The 25321-nt window shown below is 39.8% G+C and overlaps 1 protein-coding gene across 4 annotated transcripts in view; it reads right to left on the bottom strand.

Moving 5' to 3' along the window:
- The window catches only part of ADAM23 (ADAM metallopeptidase domain 23), a 188659-nt gene that overhangs the window by 34453 nt on the left and 128885 nt on the right, over window positions 1–25321 (bottom strand). For all 4 annotated transcript variants that reach the window (XM_040476005.1, XM_040476003.1, XM_040476002.1 and 1 more), the window contains 11 exons: window positions 25086–25176; window positions 22503–22551; window positions 20206–20305; window positions 16227–16298; window positions 15410–15499; window positions 14091–14171; window positions 8735–8785; window positions 7968–8031; window positions 6103–6208; window positions 3271–3390; window positions 1851–2019 (listed from right to left, as the gene is read on the bottom strand). In XM_040476005.1, coding sequence (XP_040331939.1) covers window positions 1851–2019; window positions 3271–3390; window positions 6103–6208; window positions 7968–8031; window positions 8735–8785; window positions 14091–14171; window positions 15410–15499; window positions 16227–16298; window positions 20206–20305; window positions 22503–22551; window positions 25086–25176 — 993 coding nt within the window. The remainder of the gene's footprint in view (window positions 1–1850; window positions 2020–3270; window positions 3391–6102; window positions 6209–7967; window positions 8032–8734; window positions 8786–14090; window positions 14172–15409; window positions 15500–16226; window positions 16299–20205; window positions 20306–22502; window positions 22552–25085; window positions 25177–25321) is intronic.

Genomic DNA, 25321 nt, shown 5'->3' with positions numbered 1-25321 from the left:
AGAAACATACGCTTAATTCAAGAAATTAACAGATACAGGGCTCCAGTGGCAGGGCCAGAGATTAAACACCAGATGAAATAAATCACCAATGCATTGTTTTACCTCACCATGTCCAAATGAGCACAACACCCACCTCCCCTGCCTGCCCTTGGTATCACCCTTCTCTCAGTCAGCCAGGCTGAAGACCCTCCTAGAATGATTGTTGTCTCCTTTCGCTTGTCCTGGGGACCAAGCAGCATGCTGGAATGGACTTGTAATTTAGATGAAATAAACAACCATGCAAACTAGAGATAGAGGTGTTTAAATTCTTATCTGCCTGTGAAATACATTCAGAGACAGATCATTAGAGATGATAAACTGAATATCAGCCTATTGGTATAAGAAGCTTTTTAATCTGAAGTGTTATAATAGCATGATTGCGATTAATAAGGTTGAATCTGACCTTTTATTTAACAGGATGAAAAAGTGACAAGAAAAGTACAGAATTAAGAAGGGCCTTTCTAGACATTAAGTTTTATGATGTTTTCAGAGAGGTAACTGAAATAACTGAAATGTCTGTCCAGTGCTTTTATTTTAACAGTGATTATTGAACATTCACTATGTGCTAGGTACCTATGCCGAGTGCTTTATGCATAGCATCTAATTTAATCCCCATACTACCCATCACCCTGGTGGCTAAGAGAAGGTAAGTGCCTTACCCAAAGTCACCAGGAGACCAAGGGACACAGTCAGGACTCAAACCCATGGTTCTTTCTAGCCTCCAAAACCATGCTCTAAATCACTAAACTATACTGGTGAGCCTTAGGATTCAACCAAACCCAAAACCCTGAATAGTCATTAGGCATTTCCTTCTAAGGCCTCTCTACCTTGTTGTATTCCACGTCCTCTGCTAGCTAGCTATATTTTGATTATTTTTGCCTTCCTTCCAGCATTTTCCTTTTATGTTATCACTCTCAATTTCTTCATGTCTATTTTTTTCCCATTTCTAAAGTCTGTATAAATTTTGAAACGTCTTTCTTTTACTAAGCTAATTTAAATAATTATTAAATTCGGGGAGCCTGGGTGGCACAGTCGGTTGAGCGTCCGACTTCAGCCAGGTCACGATCCCGCGGTCCGGGAGTTCAAGCCCCGTGTCAGGCTCTGGGCTGATGGCTCAGAGCCTGGAGCCTGTTTCCGATTCTGTGTCTCCCTCTCTCTCTGCCCCTCCCCCGTTCATGCTCTGTCTCTCTCTGTCCCAAAAATAAATAAATGTTGAAAAAAATTTTTTTTAATAATTATTAAATTCTGTGTCGAGATATTAAGTCTCAGTTTGCCAGGCAGTGTCTGCCCACCTTGTTCACCGAATTACAAACACATACAAGTGTGAGTGGAGAAAGCATTTTCTCTTCAGCTGGCAATGGGCGGAGCAGAACTATACAATTTTAAACATGTGAATTATATCAGTGATTCAACATCTAGTCTATGTGATCTTGTACACACAGATACTCAGTACACATGCTGAGTAGCCGAAAGGGAATACTGAGAGGACTAAAGTTATCTTGAATGGCACAAAGTAGTTCACGTGGGGTCTACGGTTCTTTTAGGAACCCTACCAATTTCTTCCACCTCTTTAGCTGGCAAGGTATAGACAATGTGGGAAACACAAATAGCCAGTGATTAAAACAAACAACACAAATAAAACCATATCGGTACCTATGGGTAGCAGGTGAGGATAGTCTGGAAATTATCATAGTGCATAGACACTGGCAGCAGACGCAAAAGGAGAACGGCTGAAATGCAAGTCTGACAACTGTGAACTTTGAGGATGCCAGAGAATAAAGGTTTAAACTGGAACACGGATGCCTACTTACCCCATGGCCTGAACAGACTTTACCCTTGGAATCAAGTGGGCAGCTACTCATATTTAGGGCCTGAATCAGTAGGCACTTCCGATCTAAACACATCATGGATGGACCACATGGCGTTCCATCTTCTACATAGCCCACATCTGTATCATCATCTAAAATCACATGAGCACCACTAAAAAGGAGAAAGATATTCATGCAACCATTAGCACCATAGTTAGAAACAGAAAGCCAACATGAAAGAGGCTTGCTCTTCATGAAATTAAAGAGGCTGTCAGTGGACATAGATGGCTCCTAGCATTTCTCCACCTCTCCCTGCCTTTCCCTCTTTTCCACCTCCCTTCAATAAAAGAACATGAGGACAGGAAATACATTTCATTGCCATTATTGCACTGCATGTCATTGGGGAAAAAATGTCATCGGCACAAAGTATATACTAAATCTTCACTTGTTGTCAAGACCAGCATTAAGACTAAGGGTGAGTTGCCTAAGAACAAAAGAAGCCAGCTTTTACATAATATACTAGTTTAGAATATATAACTTAATTAGGCTGTCGTATCTAAAGATGTGTGAAAACTTACACATTCAAAGAATGTGCGTCTAAGTAATTAGATTACAAATTTATTCCAGGAAGGATCTTATTGTCTAGGACCTGGTTAGAATTGTTTTCAGAGCAGTTTAAAGGAAACAAAAACCGGCAATCATTCGAGCAAGAGAACAGTTTTCAATTTGCTCACCCAACCACTTTACTAAATCTTCTTCAAAAGTTGTTTTTTTTTTTTTTTTGGATGTTTCCAAAGCTTACATTCACTCATGGAAGATGAAGGTTAGCTACTCTAAGGACACTACGGATAAAAGTCTGCAGGCACTAAAAGCGGTTCTGTAGGGGAATCCCAGATGTGTTTGGGGCCACAACAGTACCATGTGCACGTGATTTAAAAAATAAGCCTCATACTTCCTGTGCCCTGTACTCACAGATAATTGGATATCAAATGCATGCCTACAACTATAAATAACATCTTAATAAATATGCTCTATATGTTGAGTATTAAACCATCTTTAAAGCAGAAATATGCTGCGTGAAGTATAAAGTCTATTTTTTATGATAAAAAATAAAACACACATAGTGTTCAAATACTGAGCTATTATAATGCTCAAAGCTTTAACCATAGGTCAAGATGGACACTGTAAGTCTACTCAACAGTTATAATTACAAAGAAGACCCTACTACTAATAAGTGGTCCCATTTTTGAGCAAATGTAATTTGCAAATCAATATACAACCTTGTTTTTTAACTCTAAACATGAAAGGTGATCATAAAATTAAAGTCAACAGTCCTCCTGTGAGAAACAGAAAAAATTCATTTGATTTTTCTGAATTTGCAATTCTCGTGATTCATTAGATTTTCAAACATTTAATATATTACCTGCAGTCAATCACTCGGCCTTGATGGTAGAAGGAAGTTGGGATGATCTCACCCTGAAGTTGACCAATGCGTGGAGCTCGAGTAAGATTGGTACAGAGTAAAAATCCACAGAACACATCACTGAGCATGTAAATAAAAACAAAAACAGAACAGGATAGGATGAATCAAGCTCAAAATAATCAAAACTATCCAGTCCACATCTATTCAAAAATTGAAAATATTTTCTTTCCTTCTAAATAAAGACGTGTTCAAATACTGCTGGTTGGCTATGACCCACGCCTTCCTTGCTCACAGGATCACAGTTTTGTTTGGGTAGCGACATGCCCAACCTCAAGAGATGGATCATGACCGGTGTCTGAGCTAGTCTGGCACCCCCATCCCCTACGGCCACTTTCCCTCTGTCCTGCCCTAATAGGGCTAAAAGTGGCCCCTGGGTGTGGTGACTGGAAGAGGAGCCAGATAGGAAGTTGCTGGGGAGAATGCTGCTTTCTGGATAAGAGGTCAGAGCCCAACAGGGAGAAGACCTTTTGTTCCTACTCTCACACTGCCTGTCTTTGAATGTGCAGCCTTTGTATCCAACCTTGCCATCGTGAGTTCACAAGCAGGACAGACACTCCAACATGCTATGGGGTCAAAATCATCTGGGTCCTTAGAGACACTGTTAAATGACACACACACACACACACACACACACCCCGCCCCCGCCCCTGCCCCCGCCCCCATGAGAGCAGCTACCTCCAGCTTATTTGTTAGGTAAACAATGAACTCTCCCCTAAAAAAGGGCGGGGAATTGAAATGACACATCAAAACAAAGGAAATCCATGTCCGATAAATGTACTACAAATGTACTACAAAAATGTACTAAATTCCATTTGCAATCAGGGAAATGCAAATTCAAACCAAAATTAAATGGCAGTTTATGCCACCAGAAAAGATAAAAGTAAAACGTCTTTTAATACCAAGTGTTGGTCAGTATGTGATTCCACAAAAGTCTCATGTGCATACTACTGACGGTTGGGTTTACTAGTACAGCCATTTTAGAAAGCTGTGACATCATCTGGGTGGCACTGAAAAGACAAATACCCTCCAACCTAGCCATTTTTCTTTTGGGTATCGGCCTTAGAAAAACACGTACAAGTGTGCGCTAAGTTACACGTATAAGAATACCCACAGCAGTATGGTTCCTAACAGCCAAAACATGGAAACTACCTAAATTAACACAGAGCGGAGAAATACATCATGGGATGGGAATATGAATACGAATGAAAATAAAACAAATGAACAATACGTATAAACAACAACACACACCACGGAAGATGCTTAAAATGCTGACCTTGAGGCAAAATAGAAAATAATGCATGAAGTATGATTCCTTTTATACCAAAACCTTAGGCAAAATATATTGTTTAGGGATGAAAACTTAGGCAGCCAAACTGTAAAAGCCAAGAAAGTAATTGCCATAAAAGGATGGCAGTACCTGCGGGAGAGAGACAAGGGCACCTTGCAGGAAGAATACGTTTTCTGCAATGCTGCAAGTTCTATTCCTTGATCCAGGTAGGAATGACATGGAGATTCATGTAATAATCATTTGGCAAACTAAATATTTGTGCGTTATTCACTTTTCTGCTTACATGCTATATATCCCGATTTTTAAACATTTCAGAAAACAGGCATTAATTTCCTTTACCCCCTTGGGGGTTGGATGTTCTATTACTAGATATTCAAAAGCTATCTTTTACAATGATCCAATCCAACGCCTCCCAAACTTTCTGAAGTGACACAGACACAGAGAAATGATAGGTTTGTCCAGGACATTAAGCTAATGAAATCCAGGTGTCCAACCACATACATTTTTACTACTTTAGGCCCCACTCCCTCCTACTGTCTGTCACCTTCGAAAGAGAAGCAATATTTTGGAATGTCTGTGCCTCACCTGTGGGACATTAGTTGAGAAGTTACGTTCTATTATTTTGGTTTAATTTTAAAGAAATTTTGGTCAAAGATCTGTTGTCTCCTAAGGCCTCATCCACCATCAACGACTACATGGAATAGCAAAGTTTCATAAAGTACAACAGAGAGATCATTAACTAGAAAAATAAAACTCCTTGCTTTGCTTCAGAACTGGGAGAATCCTTATGGATACGGAAGGATAATGAAGGAAATTTGGCCCATAACTTAATGGTCCCAAAGATCATGTCACTGAGTTAACTTTAATAAACTATACAATCACAGTTTTCACTTTCCGAAACTAATCCAGGGAAAACTATTACCAGTGTCCTCTAAAAATATGTCATTTCCTGAGTAAAGATGCCTCCAATATGCACTAACTAGAGGCTTTTTAGAAGTGGGGGGAAAATCTGATATAGACGTTAGATGCTTATTTAAATCAAATGGTATTGCACTCACGGAATGATCCAAAATATGTACCACTTCACTTCGAGTTGTCCCCGAAATATAGACAATCCACATATTGTGCTTGTAGAACTTTGTGTATACTAGTACATTCATAGGCCATACCTTCCAGCAAAAGTAGCAAATTAAGACCCAATATTATGTCTTAACACTTGGCAAAGTGTCTTTTCAGACAAGCATCAGGTAAAAGACAACATGGGAGAAATGTTTTACAGAAATGTTGTGAGTCTGTGCCACGGCAACTGCTTAGTCCACAGCCATTTGCTTCTAGATAGACTAATGTGTTCTTAAAGTACATACTCTTACCATTTTCAATAGTTGACTGTTTATTAAAAATCAGTAACACTTATTTTGTGCCCAAGTCACATTTGAGCCAGGCCTTCCAAGTCACTCATTGTGCCCCTGAAGCTGACCACTCACTGTTTGCTGCACTGGATCCATCGGTCTCCATCCTTCCCACAGTTTCCCTTCTCTGTGCCTTCTGTGTTCAGCTTTTCGTAACAGAACTTGTCAGACCCTGAAGCCTCTTTTGGAGATAAGCAAGAGAAGAGAATTTGTGTTAGTCATTTTGTTATTCACAGCCAGCAGTGTGCAGGTAAATGCTTAACAACTGGTTGTCCACAAAAAGAAAAAAAAAAATTCTGACTCGTAGCATTTGCCAATTTCCATGCCAATTTCCATGGTGTAAATACCACTGTGCAAATTTCCACGGTCTAATTAACACATGGCTAATTTTCAACCGTCAATGTGATGGCAACAGGCTTCTGAAATTCCTGAAAATTTAACACTTGGCTCTTGCAAGCTACTACAAGACAGTGCTAACACATCCCTGTTTGTAACTTGAAAAACAAACTGATTCCCAAATTCTTGTTTGGTGGGTTTCAGGGAGGGAGGTAGAAATGGCCATCAGCAGGCATAGGGAAAGTGGCATACAGAAAACTAATAAAGAATCTTAGGCCTGGGGTGCCTGGGTGGCTCAGCTGGTTAAGCATCTGACTTTGGCTCAGGTCATGATCTCACGTGTTGTGGGTTTGAGCCCTGCATTGGGCTCCGTGCTGACAGCTCAGAGCCTAGAGCCTGCTTCGGATCCTGTGTCTCCCTTGCTCTCTGCCCCTCCCCCACTCACACTATGTCTCTCTCTTTCTCAAAAATAAATAAACATTAAAAAAATAAAAAAAAAAAGAACCTTAGGTCTGTTTTATATTAATATTAAAATATATTATAAAGTCTTAGGCAGTTAAGATTTTGTATCGACACTTGGGTTTTGATTTATAAACCTTTTAAAAGACAAATATGCCTCTATCATCTTTCCTCTGTCAAAACTGAAGCACTGAAAGTAAACCTTTCAGTTAAATGATATTTGCCGAACACTGAAATCACTCCTGCAGGGGCTCTTTTGTCCCTTCATGTGCTTTCTTTCCTTTGGGGGTGACCCAGCCTCCACCACAAGACAGAGCCTTTTCTCTCTGTTGTGGTCTGGCCCCCAAAGGCTGAAGTTGAAGTTCGCTGGAAAGGCAGTGTAAATGTCAGGAAGAGAAGGGGTGCATTAACACTTAGGGAATGTACTGAGAGTCATGACTATGTTTCCAATCTCTATGTGTCTGCCCCTCAGGAAGGACCTGCATTTCTTCCCTTCCAAGTGAGATAACAGAATTACAGAATTTTAAAAAGTCTGGTACTTTTCTGGGGTAAAAGAACAGAAGGCTAACTTGAGGGGTAAAAGTTAAACCCAAGGTACACAGTGAATCACGCAAGTGTCTCGACAATGAATGTGACCATCCCACTGAACCCAATCTTTGCAAGTGGAAGTGACATCCCTCCTCTGACAGCCAGATCACTGAGTGACATGACTTGGTTCTGATAACAAGTCCTCAGCTTGAACAGCTGTTTTCTGTGGTTTTATGATCACACTCACAGTCCTCTTTACTCTCATCCTTTCCTAGAGTATTTTTGAAAACGTCACTCCGGGAGCATCTAGGAGGCTCAGTTGGTTAAACATCCTACTCTCGATTTTGGCTCAGGTCATGATCTCATGGTTTCTGAGATCAAGTCCTGCATCCAGCTCTGCACCGATAGCATGGAATCTGCTCGGAATTGTCTATCTCTCTCTGTCCCTCATCTGCTCATGCTCTCTCTCTCTCAATAAATAAATAATCATTTAAAAATAAAATAAAATAAAACAAAACAAAACACCAAGCTGTACATGTCTTTCAGCAAGACTGGAAGTGCAGGATAGTATGTAGAGAAACCTGTGTGCAGCCACCAAGCAGGAAAACATGACTTACTCGTCCCCCAGATGTGCTGACATTGGTTGTCTCGGGTCTTGCACTCCCCGTTGTAGCAGCGACCCTGAGGACAGCGACACACATTAGGAGGCCCACACAGTCGGTTCCGTTTCCCCCAGACTTGTACTGCAAGATCTCCTTTTGTTGTTTTAGATAAGTTGATTTTTTTTCACTCGATACCCCAATATTTTCAGTGAAAATAAAAATCACAAACATCTTAAGGGAAGTACAACAGACAGTTAAATTCTAAAACCCAGAACAGACCTCAGGGTACAGCTCTTGAAGTCAAAACTTAATCATCTACAATTTTACATTTTATGGAAAACAAAAGTTGGTACGCTTCTTGGGTGATTCCAGAATGACCTTTAGCTTCTTTTGGGTGTGAATGTTACATTACAACATGGCTTTCAGGAAAGAAAAAAATCCTAATTATAACAGATTACAGCACACTATAACAGTCAGACTTTCCCATAATAAGCTGGCGTTATTGAAAGAAGGTCACAACTCAATAAATTAAATTCGTAATTCCTTAGTCGTTACATTTTTTTCCCTTGCCCTCAATCAGACAATTTGTCACCAGGGTTAAATATAATACTATATTTAGTATTTGATATGCTATGAAGCAATGCTGAATTAGAAGACCACTGCAATGATTTATTGTTCTTTGAGTTGCAATTTCCCTTCAAAGTTACATTTATCAAAAAGAAAAAAAGAACTCACAAACTAATCCTTTTAAAATTACATTTAAAGTTTATCACCCAGCATACCTGATTCTGATTGCATGCATATCCGTCTTGCTTATGAAGATTTGGTGGGCACTGAAAAATATAATGTGTTTAGTTAGTGTTCAACATAAGTACCTTCAGATTCTGTGTACAATATACAAAAATGCAAAACAAAAACCAACCATGGTGAATATATAATTGGGAATTTTAGAAAAACATGAGTAATCTTAAGTAGGTTATCCAAACTAATTCTTGGTAAAATTATTCTTGGTAATTATTCTCGGTAAAATTCTTGGTATTATTGGTAAAAATAACAATTAAATTAATCCATGCAAAGGGTATTTTATACCATTACATTCACTTGCCTACAGTTAAAAGTAGAAGGGATTGAAACAGACAACCAAGGGAATGAATCACCTTGATATGTAGGAGTGGACACATTGGGGAACTAATTCACAAGACCTTTCTCAGCCCTGTGAAATGTCAGATCTGCATTCGACACCCCTGATGCTCACCCATAGGCCACATCACTGAGAAAGAAGAAATACTCTTTCAACTCAATGTCAGTGTTGCATCCCCGAACATCTCCAACCTCTCAAACTACAGGCCTGTCACTAGAACAATCGTGGCAGGATGGCTCTTTCTTTCCCTGGGTATATTTATCAAACCATTGTTTAAAAAGTACACTTCGCTTTCCCAAAAAGTTACCCTGAATAATTTAAAAATTTTACTATCTATGCATTTTATTTGCCACATTTGAGAGACCTGAAGACAGTTCAAGCCAAAGGCTCTTGTACCGTGTTCAAAGCAAATGTGAAAAGAAAAAAAGCAATATGCATACAGATAAAACAAGGGAATAAGAAACACGACAACAGGCCCTGGGTCCTCCCCCAGTCTTCACCTTGTCAGTAAATGTCAGTTCCACTCTTCCAACGGGTCAGGCTCCAAACCTTGAAGTCGTCTTCTGTTTCTCTCTTTCTCTCACACCCTCCTTCCAGTCTGTCAACAAATCTCCCTACCTCTACCTTCAAACTATAATCACGATCTGACCACTTCTCTCCACCTCCACTGCTAACACTCAGCCCAATCCGCCATCATCCCTCACCTGAAGTGCGACACAGCCTCCGCCTGGCTGCCCTGTTCCCACCCTACTCTGCCATGACTGATGTGACTGCAAATCTGCCAGGCACGCATCCCCCCCACGGCCTCCGCCCTGCTCTTCCTTCACACTTCCCCCCAGACTTCTGCTCTCAAAAACTATGGTTTGCTCTCAAAAACTATGACCCCTCCCATGTTGGCATTCTCCGCTCCCCATTTCCTGGTTTTTCCTTCTCCTTAGGATTCATCACCTTATGCTCATATATGTTACTCGTTTGTCTATTGTCCCCCTCCCAGTGTGAGCTCCAGGCAGGCGGGGATTTTATGTTTGGTTCCCTGCTGCCTCCCAAGCACCTAGAACGAAGCCAGGCTCGATTATTATTGAGTAGGTGCTCAATTAGTATTGGCTAATGGAATAAATAAATGAATGACTTACGCAGATACAATTAAGTTACTCTGTTCTCCACATATCAAGCTGTTTATCGAGTTCAGTACAGAAAGGCAATAGAACCAATTTAGAATTTACAATTGCCAAGAAGCGCTAGCTTACTGAGGAACACTGAGATAAAATGCTTTGGTTTTTCCCCTTTCTAAAGAAAAACTGGCTTTCATATAAGCTTTCATTCACCACAGCTTTATGATCAATCTGATGGTGACTATTCAAAGGACATAATTATCAGCACTAAAACCTAGCATACTGGGCCCGTGGCACAAAAACAGAGATCTGGCCACAAAAAGTGGCCTCTTTCATCCATCCAAATCCACTCAAAACACAATCATTATCTTATTAATTAACTAACATTAATTATTCACTTACTCTGAGCCAAATACAATTACACTGAACAAAAATGCAAAAGAAACGTGGCTACTCAAATAGGTATACCAGGGTCTAAAATTACTTTATCACATTTGACTTTTGTGAGGTCGCAATTAAAAAGAAATGTGTAGAATTCTTACCAATTAAAAGAAAAAAAGCCCTTATTATAAACTGTCACAGCTACATGCAAGATTTCTAATCAATTTATTTTCACTTTAGGCTAATAAAAGTGAGTTGCTTATTACTGAAATGTTTAACGTGGGAAATTACAGAATGTCTTACTTCTCTGGAGACACTTAAAACAAAAGAACCATTCATCTGTATACTTTGTTCTGCTGTGAGCAGAGCTCTGGATTCCATCTCTAAATGCCATTCTAGCCCCCAGTTTCATGCTGTGCAGGAAGGTTCACATGAGGCAGGCTTCAGCAGTGCAACAGCATTTAAATGTGCTTATTTTAAATCGTGTTATGCCACCCATTTAGATGCCATGTTTCATAGTGCTAACAAGAAACATTTCCCACATCTTTCAAAAATACCTTTATTATATCATCCGGTATTGTTTGCCAAGGATCTCTCTCAGTTGCACAAGTATTGTTTATTCTGTGATAAACCGTGAATTTAAAAACCAGCCCAAACGGATAAGCAAATGCTAACATCCAAAGTAAGCAAAATTTGAGATACAAGACAAAGTCATGATGTTGCCAATGACACTGATTCTCAGAGATGCAGAGATGCAGAGATTCTCAGCGATCCCATTTTCCTAATCATAATTAGTACCAATTAAATTCAAAGTTCACTCCCTGTTAGAAAGCAGAGTTCTGACGGATCTTAGCTTCCTCTATCCCAATTATCTATTTCAGGCACATTCTGGTCATATAAGGAAATGATTGCTAAAAGAACGTGCTATTCCAATATGCCACTGAGATATTAATTGAATAGTATAGTATAATAGTATAATTTTCACCTTATACACATGAGGCAAAAAGAATGTTTTAAAAATTTAGGCTACAGAATATTAAGTAGAACATGGAGCCCTCATTAAAAAAGCCTTACTTCCAGTAAATTCTATGGCAATTCAGGAATTAAAGCCTGAAATGAAAAAAGCTGTACTTTGAAAAGAGCTGAACACACAGAACCAAAACCATATATGATGGGTATAAAAATAGTAGTATTCTACAAAACTAAAAATACAACCCAGTGAAACAGTGTATCGGGATTGTCACCAAACATAAAACTTGGCACGAAACACAGAACCCACAGTTCTTACGCTCTTTCACTATATCATAGGAAAATTGCAAGGAAACCTATTTACATATCTAAAGAGAAGAAACAGAGAAGCACAAAGTCAATACAAAATAGCTTGAAGATATTTCACTGTATCACATCCTTAAAAGGGTCCCTCTGAATGGACTCTCAGATAATATACATTGAGAATCTTCAAAAAGGCTAGTTAAAAACCTTTGCCTCCTCCTCCTCTTTATCCCTCTCCCCCCCGCCCCCCCGACCCCAAGGGAACTCAGTGTAATTCTAGCTACTCTGTTCCAATACTTGCTTCCCTCCCCCCACTCCCCCACCTGCTCCAGCAAGTAGACTGCCTGACTGATTGACAAAGCGAGGAAGAACTACTGGGCAGTTTGGCTCAGTTCTGCCTTCTTCTTTTGCCTCCTCACACAAAGTATACTCTCCCCACTGTTCCACCGAGACATACAAGGCAAGGACCCACCTTTGCAGGGAGAGGTCGCTCCAGACCCACTTCTGTCAACAACCTGTTGCTACAGCCTGAATATGGGATCTAGAAAGAGGCTCATTTAGCTCGCAATGCAATAGAAAAAAGGGTATTTTGACCTCCAACTGTACTCTACTTATTGGGAGCCTCTTGGAAACCACAGTACCTGGCAATAGATAACTCCACGCCTGGGCAATTTATCCTAAGGAGCAAACCCTTGGGAACAAGAAACACTCTTAAGGATGCACGAAGATGTTCACCGTCATATTAATTATAAAAACGAAAAACTGCCAACAGCCCAAATATCCACCACTGGATAACAAGTCACAAGTCAAATGATAAATCCACATGACAGACTCTCATGTAATGGTAAAAAGGACATTTATAAAAACTGTGTAATAGCACAGGAAAATGTTTCTGAAGTCATGTCAGAGCAAAGGTAAATGTAGAATGAAACCCAAAATTCTTACTACTCCCTTACTGCCCTGATTGCTGACGTCCTCTTGATTTTTTTCCCACTACTCTCCAGTAATCCCTGCCTTCATTCCATTTCTTGAGGAAGATAAGCTTCCTTACTCGCTGTTTTCTGACTAGCTCCATCTTATTTGTGTTTCTACTTAAATGCCAACTCCTCCAGAAAGATGCACCTGACCACCCCACCTAACGCTACCCACCCCACATCTCATATCATCTTATTTTACGCTGAGCACTTCCCATCATAGACGTTTCTGTTCACTTATCTCTCCACCCAGCAAAACGTTTAAGTCCCGTGAGGACAAGGACTTGTCTGTCTGGTTCCCTACCACATCCCAACGTTTACAGAAGTGCTTGACATACACAGCAGGTGCTCGACAAATGTTTGTTGGAATGAAAAATAACGCCTTAAAGTAACATAATATAAACTTTTAAAACATAAAAATTGTATACAGAAGGAATGCTGGTAGGCAATGTCAGTTATAATGGTATAATAATTTTTAACGTGAAGAAGTCCACACGAAAGCATATGGGCCATGGTGCCAGACAATGTAAGTGGGAGAGAGACAGAACTGAGAGGGGGGGCCCCTGCTTGTGATCCCCCTCCAATCAGAGCAGTGCTACTCGTTCTCTGCCTTCTACAGTGGGCATTCCACCCATTTTTTCTTTTCTTTTTTTTTAAATTTTTTTTCAACGTTTATTTATTATTGAGAGACAGAGACAGAGCATGAGCATGGGGGGGGGGGGCAGAGAGAGGAGGAGACACAGAATCTGAAGCAGGCTCCAGGCTCTGAGCTGTTAGCACAGAGCCCAACATGGGGCTGGAACTCACAAACCACAAGATCATGATCAGAGCCAAAGTCAGACACTTAACCGATTGAGCCACCCAGGCGCCCCCCCAACCCATTTTTTTCTTACAAGAAAGGGCTTTGTGGTTTAAAGATGTTTGGAAACAGTACATTAATTCTTCATGAATGTGAACATACTATTTTAGATGTTGGGACAGAAAGAAAGATTAATTCATTGGATAGAAACCACATAAAGGGAACTAATCATGAAGGGGAAATTTGGAAGAAAAAAGAGGTTTAGGCCCAAGAAACACAACATACGTTCCTAAAATCAAGGCATGGTGGAGATCTAGTCATTACTAGAAAACAAAGTAAAACAAAACAAAAAACAAAGAAACTAAATCATATTCACACACGTAGTCCAAACTGAAAGCTTTCCAATGTGTAAGATACTTGCAAGTAAAATGTATTGTTCAAAAACTCAGCTTGTCATACCTGGCCGGAGTCTCCAGTACAATATTCAGTAATATCACACCCATTCACAGCATCCCGACATTCATACCCTCGTGGCTGAAACTGCAAATAAAAATTCAGTATTAGGAGCTAGTACTAAATTACTATTTCAAATAGTATTGCTTTATTCACCAACGATCATAACCATCACCAAACTCGTTTTATGAAATAGCAAGGCAGTTGCAGAATAGAGACAAGGTCCAGGTACCACTTTCTGTAGTAAATATGAATCATTAACCCAAGGCATTCAACTTTAGATTTCAAAACCCACGGTCTCAAGAGTATTACTTTTGGAAAACAAAGTGACGGCAATTATGTGAAGAAGATACAGTTGTGTGGTTGAGGACAAAAGAGCAAATCACTAAAATACAAACATTTAAGATCTCCGTGAATATTGATATCCACACGCAGTCTACACTGATTATACCTACGAGCTTGGATGTTAATCTTGGTGTAGCTAAATGTACACAATCAAATTTCAGTGATTTCATATGAACTCCTTTCAGTGACACCAATCACATTGAGGGGGTGGGTAAAAGATGAAGGGAAGAGACCATCGATGTCAAGCAATTTGTAATCTGGTGGGGAACATAAGACAATCAAGCTAGAGTGTCCTAAAATGCCATCATACATTGGTAGTGAATAAAATTATAAAATCATGTAACTTTATGGTTCTAAGTAATATTAGAGGTTTGGTAAATGAGAAAAAGGAATGTTTAAAAAGTGACTTTTCAAAAGCTCACTGGAGGTCCTAAGATGGAAGTTAACTGTGTCCACACACACATAAGCTGCATATATACACATATGAACATTCCTTATCTAGCTTTCTTGCCTTTATAAGGGATTTCAAAAACCAAACATAAAAATGTAAGCACTAGGTTTTATGTTCATTGTCCAAAATAAATTAGGGTAAGTTTTAAAGAAAAAGGTTAAGTCCTATTATTATTATTATTATTATTATAGGAACTATTATTAAAAATACCACAGGAATTGTCCCTTTTATATTCAACCATTTAATGTGGCTTTCAGCCGCATTCAGGGCAACTCTCAATGTTTATTTGGAAGGAGTATATGTATACTTTCTTAAGGAGGTATTGAAGGGTAGGATAGTTGACAGTGAATCATAGTAAAGGTAGATGTTTTGACCCCCAGGTTTTAGGTAGATTTATTGATTGTACAAAACTGTGAGGCACATATCAATCAACAGATTTGTAGCAAGTTCTAAAAATGCTGTATGTACACACTGAGATATTTAGCTAATATGTCCATGAAAAGGAAGACAAAATTGTCAGGTAACTCACAAGACATGAGGTATTGTTACAGCAGGGCCCGTCGCTGCAGTGAGCCCCATTGGAGAGAGAGCATTTCTTACAGCAAAATCCATAGCACTCCTAGAGGAAACACTTCACGTGAGTAAGCGAGGAAGCTTACGGGCTGGTCATTCAACCCTGTCTCCACCTGTGTACTCCACGTGGGGAGACTTATACAATAGCAAGCAAATACTTTGGGAAGAAATCACTTTAAACAATGATAAGAGTCCTTCCTGCCTTATTTTTCATCAAAGGGTGATCTTCCGTGAAAAGGCTTGTCTACCAACAAGTAAGCTCATCTCTTAGCAGGCACCTCACCGTTGGTTAGCTCTAATGCATTCTTAAGACTCTATCTAGTTATTTTTTTAAGATTTTTTTTTTAAGTAATCTCTACACCGAACATGGGGCTAACGTTCACTACCCTGAGATCAAGGGTCGCCTGCCCCACCGACTGAGGCAGCCAGGTGCCCCCAGACTCTATCTAGTTTTATAAAGACAAAAATAACACACACCATGCTTCATGATTTGGTAAAATTTGAGTGGGATGAATATGAGCTATGGATTTTTAAGAGGGAGGAGATTTGATTAGAAGAACCCATTTGGGTTTTTTTGTTTTGTTTTTCTTTTTGTTTTTGTTTTCAAACGGGGCCATAAGGACATGATTAATTCTAACCTGTCTGAGCTGGGATTAAGCATTAATAGATGAGAAAAACCACTGAGAAGGCCAGTATAGGCTCCTCACTAATGCTATTCTTGTTTGCTCTGGGTAAGAACTGTGATGAAGACAGAAAAGATCTCTTATACCTACCACATGTAAACCACAGTCACATTCTTCTCCAGCCTCCACATATCCATTTCCACATTCTGTGGGCTCAAATAGCTGAAAGAGATTAGGAAGAGAAAGGAAACACGTTTTAATTTATCACAGAAAGTCAACACACCAATTGGGCCGTATAATCAGCTATCATGTGATATTCTTCTGTGATTTGTTGTGATGGCACCTATAAATGATGTCTGTGTGGGAAACACTGTTCACTTATTAACAACACTTCTAAAAAACATATTCCAAATGGGGTAATATTTCTTGGAGGATTCTCTGGAGATGGGCCCCAGAGATGACCTCTACCATGAGAATTACTTGTTAATGGAAATAAGCTGTCAAAAAGAATAGATCACTTATCATATTTGCTAATGGAGCTAAAATGCATTGCTAAGGCTCACAGATATCTAATTTCGTGACTTATCTCAAGTCGGCTGAGAAAACATAAAATTGTCAAAAAGATAAAAATGTTTCAGCCACAGCCAAATGTGATATACACAATCAAGGAAATTCAAATAAGCTTAGAAAAAGTGCTGCCCGTAATTCTCATTGAAAAGAAATCTGTACTGTCCAAAGCATATTACATAAATGTGCAGACATATGCATGGTTCTATAGAAATTCCTCAATCATTTCTGGAGCTACGGAAGAGTCAAATTTCTAGAATGACTCACACTGCTAGTGCTATGAACTTGCTTGCCAGATAAACTGTATTGCAACCAATGATAGAGGCAGTTGATTATTTACAAGAAACATTTCTATTTTCCTTCAGCTGGGGCCAGATCTCCCTGGGCACGTCCATCACACTTGGATGGAGACTGGAACAGCACATCCCAATCCAAATGCTCAAAGCCATGAGCAAGAGAGGGCAAAAGAGACTCCTTTGCCAGCAGCAGTACCCGCCCCCAAAGAAGGGCTGCCTTCCACTGAGTCCACCTGACAAAGACCCAATTCTGCTTCCACTTGCAGGAAGGGAAAACTCTTATCAGAAACAAGAAAGGTTTCCAGGGTACTTGGGTGGAGTCAGACTCCCCTATGGGAAAGTCCACTGAATGAAATCAGGAGTCCTAATCTCCGTGGGATTTTATCAGGAGGCAGGAGAAAATGGAAATGGAAAGCTCAGATTGGAACATGGCTAGCACTTTCTATCAGGCCCCGCATGGAATCAACTACTAGACTTCATTCTTGGACCCTGCTTCCATCCTGTGACAAGCCACTATCACAAACTGAGTGGAAAACATGGCCAGTGGGAAGCGTCCCATAGCACAGAAAACAGACACACAGACAATGCGAAAATAACATGGAAACCACGCATGCATACATTCACTCACTAAAAGCACTTAGAAAAAAAGAGTCAGTTCCTTCATGCATACATATAAACAGTTCTACTGGAATCCATGGGGGCTTAAAAAAAAATCCTTCTAGGACACCCGAGTGGCTCAGTTGATTAAGCATTTGTTCTTGGCTTTGGCTCAGGTCATGATCTCACAGTTCATGAGATGGAGCCGCACACGTAGAGTTCCACGCTGATGGCACGGCGCCTGCTTGGCATTCTCTCATGAGTGCGCCCCCCTCTCTCAAAATATAAATAAATAAATAACTCATAAATAAATAAATAAATAACTCATAAATAAATACATGAATGAATAAATAAATAATTCCGCCATGTAGCTTAAAAAAATAAATCTGTATTTACTAATTTTTAATTTTTTTATGTTTACTTTTGAGAGATGAGAGAGAGACAGAGACAGAGCATGAGCAGGGGAGGGGCAGAGAGACAGGGAGACACAGAATCGGAAGCACGCTCCCGGCTCTGAGCTGTCGGCACAGAGCCCGACGCAGGGTTCAAACTAATGAACCGTGAGATCACGACCTGAGCCAAAGGCAGACGCTCAACCGACTGAGCCACCCAGGTGCCCCTGTATTTACTAATTTTTAAAATTGAAGATGTATAGTCATTTTTATTTAGTTTCCAAGTTATTGGAATAATTTTCTTTCTACTCACAGGCAATTTCAGAAACCTAGTGGTGGATCCTTTAACACACTCTAGAAACTTTAGAACTCAGTGTTGTTCCCTCAAGCATGCTACTTATAATTAGCTGGCGAGACACAAGGCAGGTAAAATTAGTCACATACATTGCAATTCATAAAGCCAGCAGCACACATTAATTCATTAATACTCATTTCCCCCATTTTAAACACTTTGAAATTTTCAGATTTCCTGTATTGAGATCAATGCCATGAAAGGCAGGCAGCCGAATTTCATGATGCAAGGTCACTTTAAAATTCCTGTTTCTTTTTTTGCAGCCTTACTGAGACTTCATATAGGTGTCAGACATCAAACTACTATCCTCTGACTACAGGAGTATCACTTACTTATGAGGATAGTAGTAAATTTGTCAACTATCCACATTAGTCACTGATTTTTATTTTTTTAAGGCTAACATGATTTCACTGCTCTCTCAATTCATAGAGCATTAAGTCTTTTTGTATAGCAAATGGGTTATATTTGCTGATGAAGTAGTATTGTCAAAAGCAATATGAAATGTGCAATGTTAGAATTTCTATACCATCTGCGAATTAGCAGCAATCCTATCTCTTTGCTTGTTGAAAAATTCATTTCCAAAAATGCTACTACAGGTCCATAATCTCTTATCCAAAAGCTTTGTAGCCAGTGAGTTTGAAAGTCTGGCTTTGCTAGATTTTAGAAAAGTATGATGCAATTACCATGTTCTATATAAAAGCCCTGAGGGGCCTCATGCATACCCTAAAATCAAAAACATTTCTATTTCTGCAGTAAGACTTATGAATATTTACACTATGGGAGATAATAAAGGTTTTCAGTCCAAGACAAGTTTTACTGCCTTGACATGTTCTATGAAAACTCATAAAAAACACTTCCAATTTTCTGAGCTTTTTGAATTAAGGAATTATGGATAAGGATTGTGACACTGTGTATATGAATTTGATGAAGTGCCATTTGACAACATGGACCTTCCCACACAGAGGGACTACATAATAAATACTAAATACACATATGTATTTATGAGATCCATAAATACCTCAAGCCATTTTTTGGCTGGCTCATATTAGTAATGCTTCCTGTCTAGGAGAATAGACCACTCAAAAAAAAAAAGCCCTAGAGAGAATGCCAAAGGAAAATAGAATTTTTGTCAGAGAAACGGGTTAAAGCAATATATCTTTCTTTGTTGTTTTTTTTTTTTTGTTTTTATTTTTTTAACGCTTATTTATTTTTGAGAGAGAGACAGAGAGTGAGCAGGGGAGGGGCAGAGAGAGAGGGAGCCACAGAATCCAAAGTAGGCTCCAGGCTCAGAGCTGTCAGCACAGAACCCGGTGCGGGGCTCGAACCCACGAACCGTGACATCATGACGTGAGCCTCAATCGGACGCTTAACCGACTGAGCCAGTCAGGCGTCCCTAAAGCAATATGTCTTAATCTAATCCACAATCTCTTAGCAGCAGGATGAAAAACCCTAATATGAAAATTTCAAAAATATCTTAATTGAAGGATGTTTGTTTGGAGGGGAGGGTGGGAGGGGTATAGCCAGCATTGAAAAATCAGAGATTCAGAGCAGGGAAACTATGGTTTTATCATTCATTTAAACAGGACTAGTTCTTCAAGATGATAATGGCTTCTATAAATATTAATCTGATCGACAGAAAGAAAACCTGTTTTCCAAGACAAGTATCTGACGTTTGGCAGTATTCCACTGTAAAAAGATAAGTCTTTCTGCATCTAGTTTTATTAAGCTACTCTTCAACATTTCACAAGCAGTAAAACGCAAGAATGGCTTTGAAGTCTTTTCCCACAAATAAGAGATTTGCGAGTAGATCTGAGGTATATATGATTTCAAAGGCTGTTGCTTTCCTAAGTGTTATGCACATTAAATGAACTTCTTAGAAGCAAAAACAAAATTGGACAAATGATTACACTTTCTGAGTTACTAACCTTTGTCGGCCTATTGAAAAGACAGGCTCCTCCCCCTCTCTGTAAAAAGTCTCTATATTCCAAAATGCTGCACTTTGAGAACTTCCGGGAGTGGGACACCCTGAGAAAATAAAGAATCAATTATGTAAATAATTTACCAAAAGCAGTCATCAAAGAAGAAAATTAAAACCCTTGAACTAGAACAAAATGTTCACTCTGGATCTAGATGCTTCCACACAAATGTTGACAAGGCATTTATGTTCCAATTGCCAAATAAGTATGTGTGGTAGAGTTTACAAAAATAGAAATTCAAAGAAAACCACAGATTGGGAGGCAGGTTACAACCTCCTCAGCAGCCAAGCTCTTCTGTGCCTTGGCTTAGAAGAGGTTTAGAAAGCTCATTACAAAACTTCTCCACCTAGGCTGTATTTTTAAATGTGGTCGTTTTTATTTGCTCTGTCTCAGTAAAGGCAAGCACTTTTTTGCCTCTGTCCCGAATAAAAGACACAAGGGAACCTGCCAGATTCTACTTTGGAGGAAGGAATTGTGACAGTTAATTTATTAAAGATTATATAATGCAGGCTTCAGGAACACAACTGAGGCAAACAAGGAAACCCTAAAGAGAAGTATTATACTATACACACACACACACACACACACACACACACACACACACACACACACGGGTATCTGTATATATGTTTTTGGCACATAGGGTAAGCTCCTTCTGAATTAGAATTAGGTAATAAATAGCTCCTTATGCTCAACTTCAAAAACTATTTGGTGATATTAATGACTCAGCAGGAATATAACCCTGTGTGATGAAATTAATCAAATTACTCTCTCTAGGTCAGTGCATAGGGAAATATTATACATATGGTCATGGTTAAATGGAATCATACACGCTGATTCCTCGGGCATATTTGTCACAGTACTTGTTTGAGAGTGACAGGCCGCTTATTCCGAGATGTAATCCAATAGTTTTTTTGTAACGTGGTGCATGAGGGTAGTATACGGAAGTAGGAAAAACCTACCATTGTTGACAGGGATCTCTTAAAGAGGCTTGGCATTTCCTCTAAAAGTCTGATAAGACTGCATTTTCAAATCAGGAAATAAATTGGCATACATACACATATTTAAATACACACACACACACACACACACACACACACACACACAGTAGTTTTTTTATATTCTAAGGGTGGTCAGTCCAAAAATTCATTTAGAAATTGGGAGTTCAGAAGGCAGAAGGCAGTTTCCTTTAGAAGCAATATTATCAATAGTGTTACCTTCCTAGAGTAGTCCTTGAAAATGCTGTTTAACCCATAATGTTACTAAATTGTGGTGCAACAGTAAGGGGAGCATGAAGGCTAACGGTTTCCCGTTTAAACTACATTTCTAGAAACCTATGTCCTAAAGCAGCAGGCGGAATGTTGACTCTCTGTGCAAACCCTCGCACTCACACTCGTCTTTTCCCCATGAGCAGGACTCCCGGGGAAGAGTAAGGAAGGGACTCTGCATGAGTAGGTCAGGGCCTCTGGCCACTGGGGCTCCTCGGGATGGGGGTAGGACCAGAAATGGGTGATGCGTGGAGCAGGTATCTGGCATGGGCAGAAGGAACAAGAGAGACAAAACGGGTGAGAAAACCTCTTCCAGCTAGAAGGGGTGGGCTCTAGCTTAGATGGCCATGGGCCAGTGGCTCCTGTGGGTGCAGGGGCCGGGGCAATGTTTCCAGGCTTTGGTTCACAGCTGCAACGGCAACTAGAAAGGGGCGCTAGTTCCCAAAGTGTCCTCACAAGAAGAGAGAGGTGAGAAAATGTTCAAATTTCTATCAATAGGAGATACCTAATTTAGACACAATAAAGCTACCTCAAGAACCAAAAAAGCTGTATTGATTATATAAGCAATATAGTGCAATTTTTACTATGGCAAACATGTCTATTGGAGAGTTCCTTAAAATATAAATTGATAAATAGATTTTCATTGACTGCTTCAGGCAGACAACCAGCTTTTATTCTAAGTGCACTAAAAAATTAATGCCTCTGCTAAACTTAGAAGCATTTAATAATGTGCTTCCTTTAAAGGTCAATAGAAAGAAACAGCAGTTATTACTATATTTTATTATCGACAAATTTAAGCAAAAAATTAAAATATAAGGCAAATTAGTCCTTCCATTTTTAAAATACAAGATAATTAATTATTGAATTTATACTGAGTATTGAACCTAAGAGACCAGTACTTGGGAGACTGTGTATCTAATCATAAACAGAAATTTCAGTGAAAGGTATATTTCAAATGCATATATAATGAAGTTTTACCCTGTTTCTTCCATGATGCAGCCACCCCAGGACTCTGTGCAGTCACATTCTAGTCCGATGAAATAATAAGCAAGAAAAAAAAAAAAAGAGAGAAACAACAAAAGTCACATCTTCACTTTGCACTGCAGCTCTTGAGATAATTCTCATCACCAATTTCATGTCCTAAAGATACAGAACGTGAGGTCTCTCCAAACAAAACCTATTTCTTTTAAAACAATACTTCTTTATCCTTTCCAGAAGTATAGGTTGCTCCCTAAGACAACAGCTGCTAAGGAATAAAACTGTGCCTCTCTTCGTGTTTGTAACTCAGAGAACTCAATTAATGTTTAGGGAAAAGTAGCCTGGTCTGGAAATGAAAAGCCTGAGTTCTGGTCCAAACTCCACCTGATGAGGAAAACGGGGAATAACCTCTCTGCCTATCTCCCAGAGTGGGTCGCGGGCTCATGCAAGATGAGCGCCTGTATGTGCTCTGTGAGCTGGAAGGCTCGCTTGCCCAGATACAACGAGTCATCACTGAAGCTCTGCCAACAGAGCACACGGAGGTTCCAGGAGAGAATTCCATTTGCTCCAGTCAAGGTGAGGTTGGGCCAGAACTTGAAGAACACTACGCTAAAAGGTTTAGGACAAGAGAGCATTCTAAAATAAAAGTGTAAATAGTCATTTAAATTAAACAATAGTCATAAACTCAACATGGATGTCAGACGCTGCCATACTGATACAGTAATGGGCTGTTCTTTTATTTTTCCTATTCTTTTTTCTATCATAAACACAGATGTGTTTACAGAAAGACTCCAGATGGGATTTTTTCAAAAATCGAAGTTCGGAACTAATGAACTATCTACCTAAACAAATAATTCACAAAGGAATATAACATGTTAGGAAGGAACTACTCCAGGCATCAGTAATGAACCCCTACTTCTCACCGCAGACCCTCACCCAACTCTGTAACACGTCTCGGCTGACCCCGGCTCTGGCCTCTTCACAGCCCCAGCCTTCTCAAGCAAGGCCATATACCTGGCCTTACTCTTTCAGATTTTAAAGCCATCTATCCCGCTGATGGAACCCCAAATACCTCCTTTGATGTGTACTGTGTGTTTCCTTGGGAAAGCAAATACTCTGAGCAAGATATTAATAAATGAAAGTTTATGGATATTTGCAAAGTGCCACCAGACTTAATACACCCACAAAGTGATGACTTAATACGTCCAAAAAGGAAATTGAGAAGCCCGTGGATATGTATTTTGTTTCAAGTTCCCATAACATGTGCATTAATGACAATTATTTGAGAGTCGTCAAAAAAGTATAAAATCAGGGTGCCTGGGTGGCTTCGTTGGTTAAGCATCTGACTTCGGCTCAGGTCATGATCTCACGGCCCATGGGTTGGAGCCCTGAATCGGGCTCTGTGCTGACAGCTCAGAGCCTGGACCCTGCTTCGGATTCTGTGTCTCCCTCTCTCTCTGCCCCTACTTGTGCTCTAGGTCTCTCTCTCTCTCAGAAGTAAACAAACATTAAAAAAATATTTTTTTTTTAAAGTATAAAATGTAGAATAATGTGAACGTAGATTGTTGTCCTTTTCTTCTTTGGGGAAGTGAGGGGGGCAAGGAGACCTTTAAGCGTCTGATAGTTTCACAGAGGGGAGCAGACTTCCACTTAAGAGAATAATTTGAGTGAATACCTCGGTCCTTTTATCCACAAGGTCGCATTATTATTTTTGTGAGCCTTAGGCACTTTGGCCTCGTGCCACCAAAGTGTATTAGAAATTGTATTTTGCTACTTTGTTGGTTTAAAGACTAATATAATCCAGGTTGGATTTCATTCTGATTTTTAAAGAAATTCAAATTTTTCATGGACTCCTAAAACCATTGTGGGCCTTGGATATTTTGCTACCAGAAGCTCAGTCCTGTCTTTCCATCTTCCTCTCTTCTGATTAGTGAGGAGAGTGACACCAGCCGTCACTGGCTGCACTTTCCCACTGGATGGGATCTGGGGCCCTGTGTGGACTCCCTCCTGGCACTGCCTGCCCACTAGAGTGTTATCATCTACCACCCATTCCCAGGCTTAAAGGGCCCTAGGGCAGAGCTGCCTGGAGGGGAGGCTTCTTCTTGAACTCTTCTGATGGGACCATGTGAGTGAGTTCAGTTGGAGGTAGGTAGGTGGGGAATTTTAATTAGAGTTGGCGCTGCTTTCTTATAGTAGATCTAAGCTATTCCTTGATCCAAATGTACTATTAATAACTCCCTGATGGAGTCTCACTGGCATCCAGTTTCTATACTCCGCTGCTTAGAACCCAGAGAGTGAGTACTCATCGACCTCACCCCCAACATTCTGCAGTGTGAGAAAGACCTGATCCCACTCTGAGAAAGTGAGTATGATTTTATGAATTTTAAAGGAGAGATATCTACAACCCAAACGGATTAAAAATTACCTTAAGTCGCTCATTTGATCATCTTTTTTAAGAGGAAGGAAGTAGACTACAATTAAACTATAATGACTTAGGAATGAACAATATTTATTTATTGACCGGACATGCATTATATAGACAGAATGGCACATGAAAGTGAGTAAGAAGGTCAATGTACATACTTGGCTTTCTGCTAGAAGGTTCCCATTGGATTCCAAGGTTTTGAGCCAGGCTCTGCGATAATACTTGTGCCACTGCCATTGGAAGACCATACTGTTTTTCAGAGTTGAAAGTGTGTGGGAAACATTTGAGAGAGTGCACAAAGCTAGTTATTATTTCTTAATCATCACCACATATCATCTCAGTTCCCTAAGCAGAGCCTCACAGCATCAAAAGACGGCATACGTTCCTCAGCACC

This window comes from Herpailurus yagouaroundi, unplaced genomic scaffold (genome assembly GCF_014898765.1).
Source record: "Herpailurus yagouaroundi ecotype Mexico unplaced genomic scaffold, PumYag 140, whole genome shotgun sequence".
Taxonomy (NCBI): Eukaryota; Metazoa; Chordata; class Mammalia; order Carnivora; family Felidae; genus Herpailurus; species Herpailurus yagouaroundi.
The sequence above is the reverse complement of the archived record's forward strand: the minus strand, read 5'-3'. Positions and strand labels throughout refer to the sequence as shown.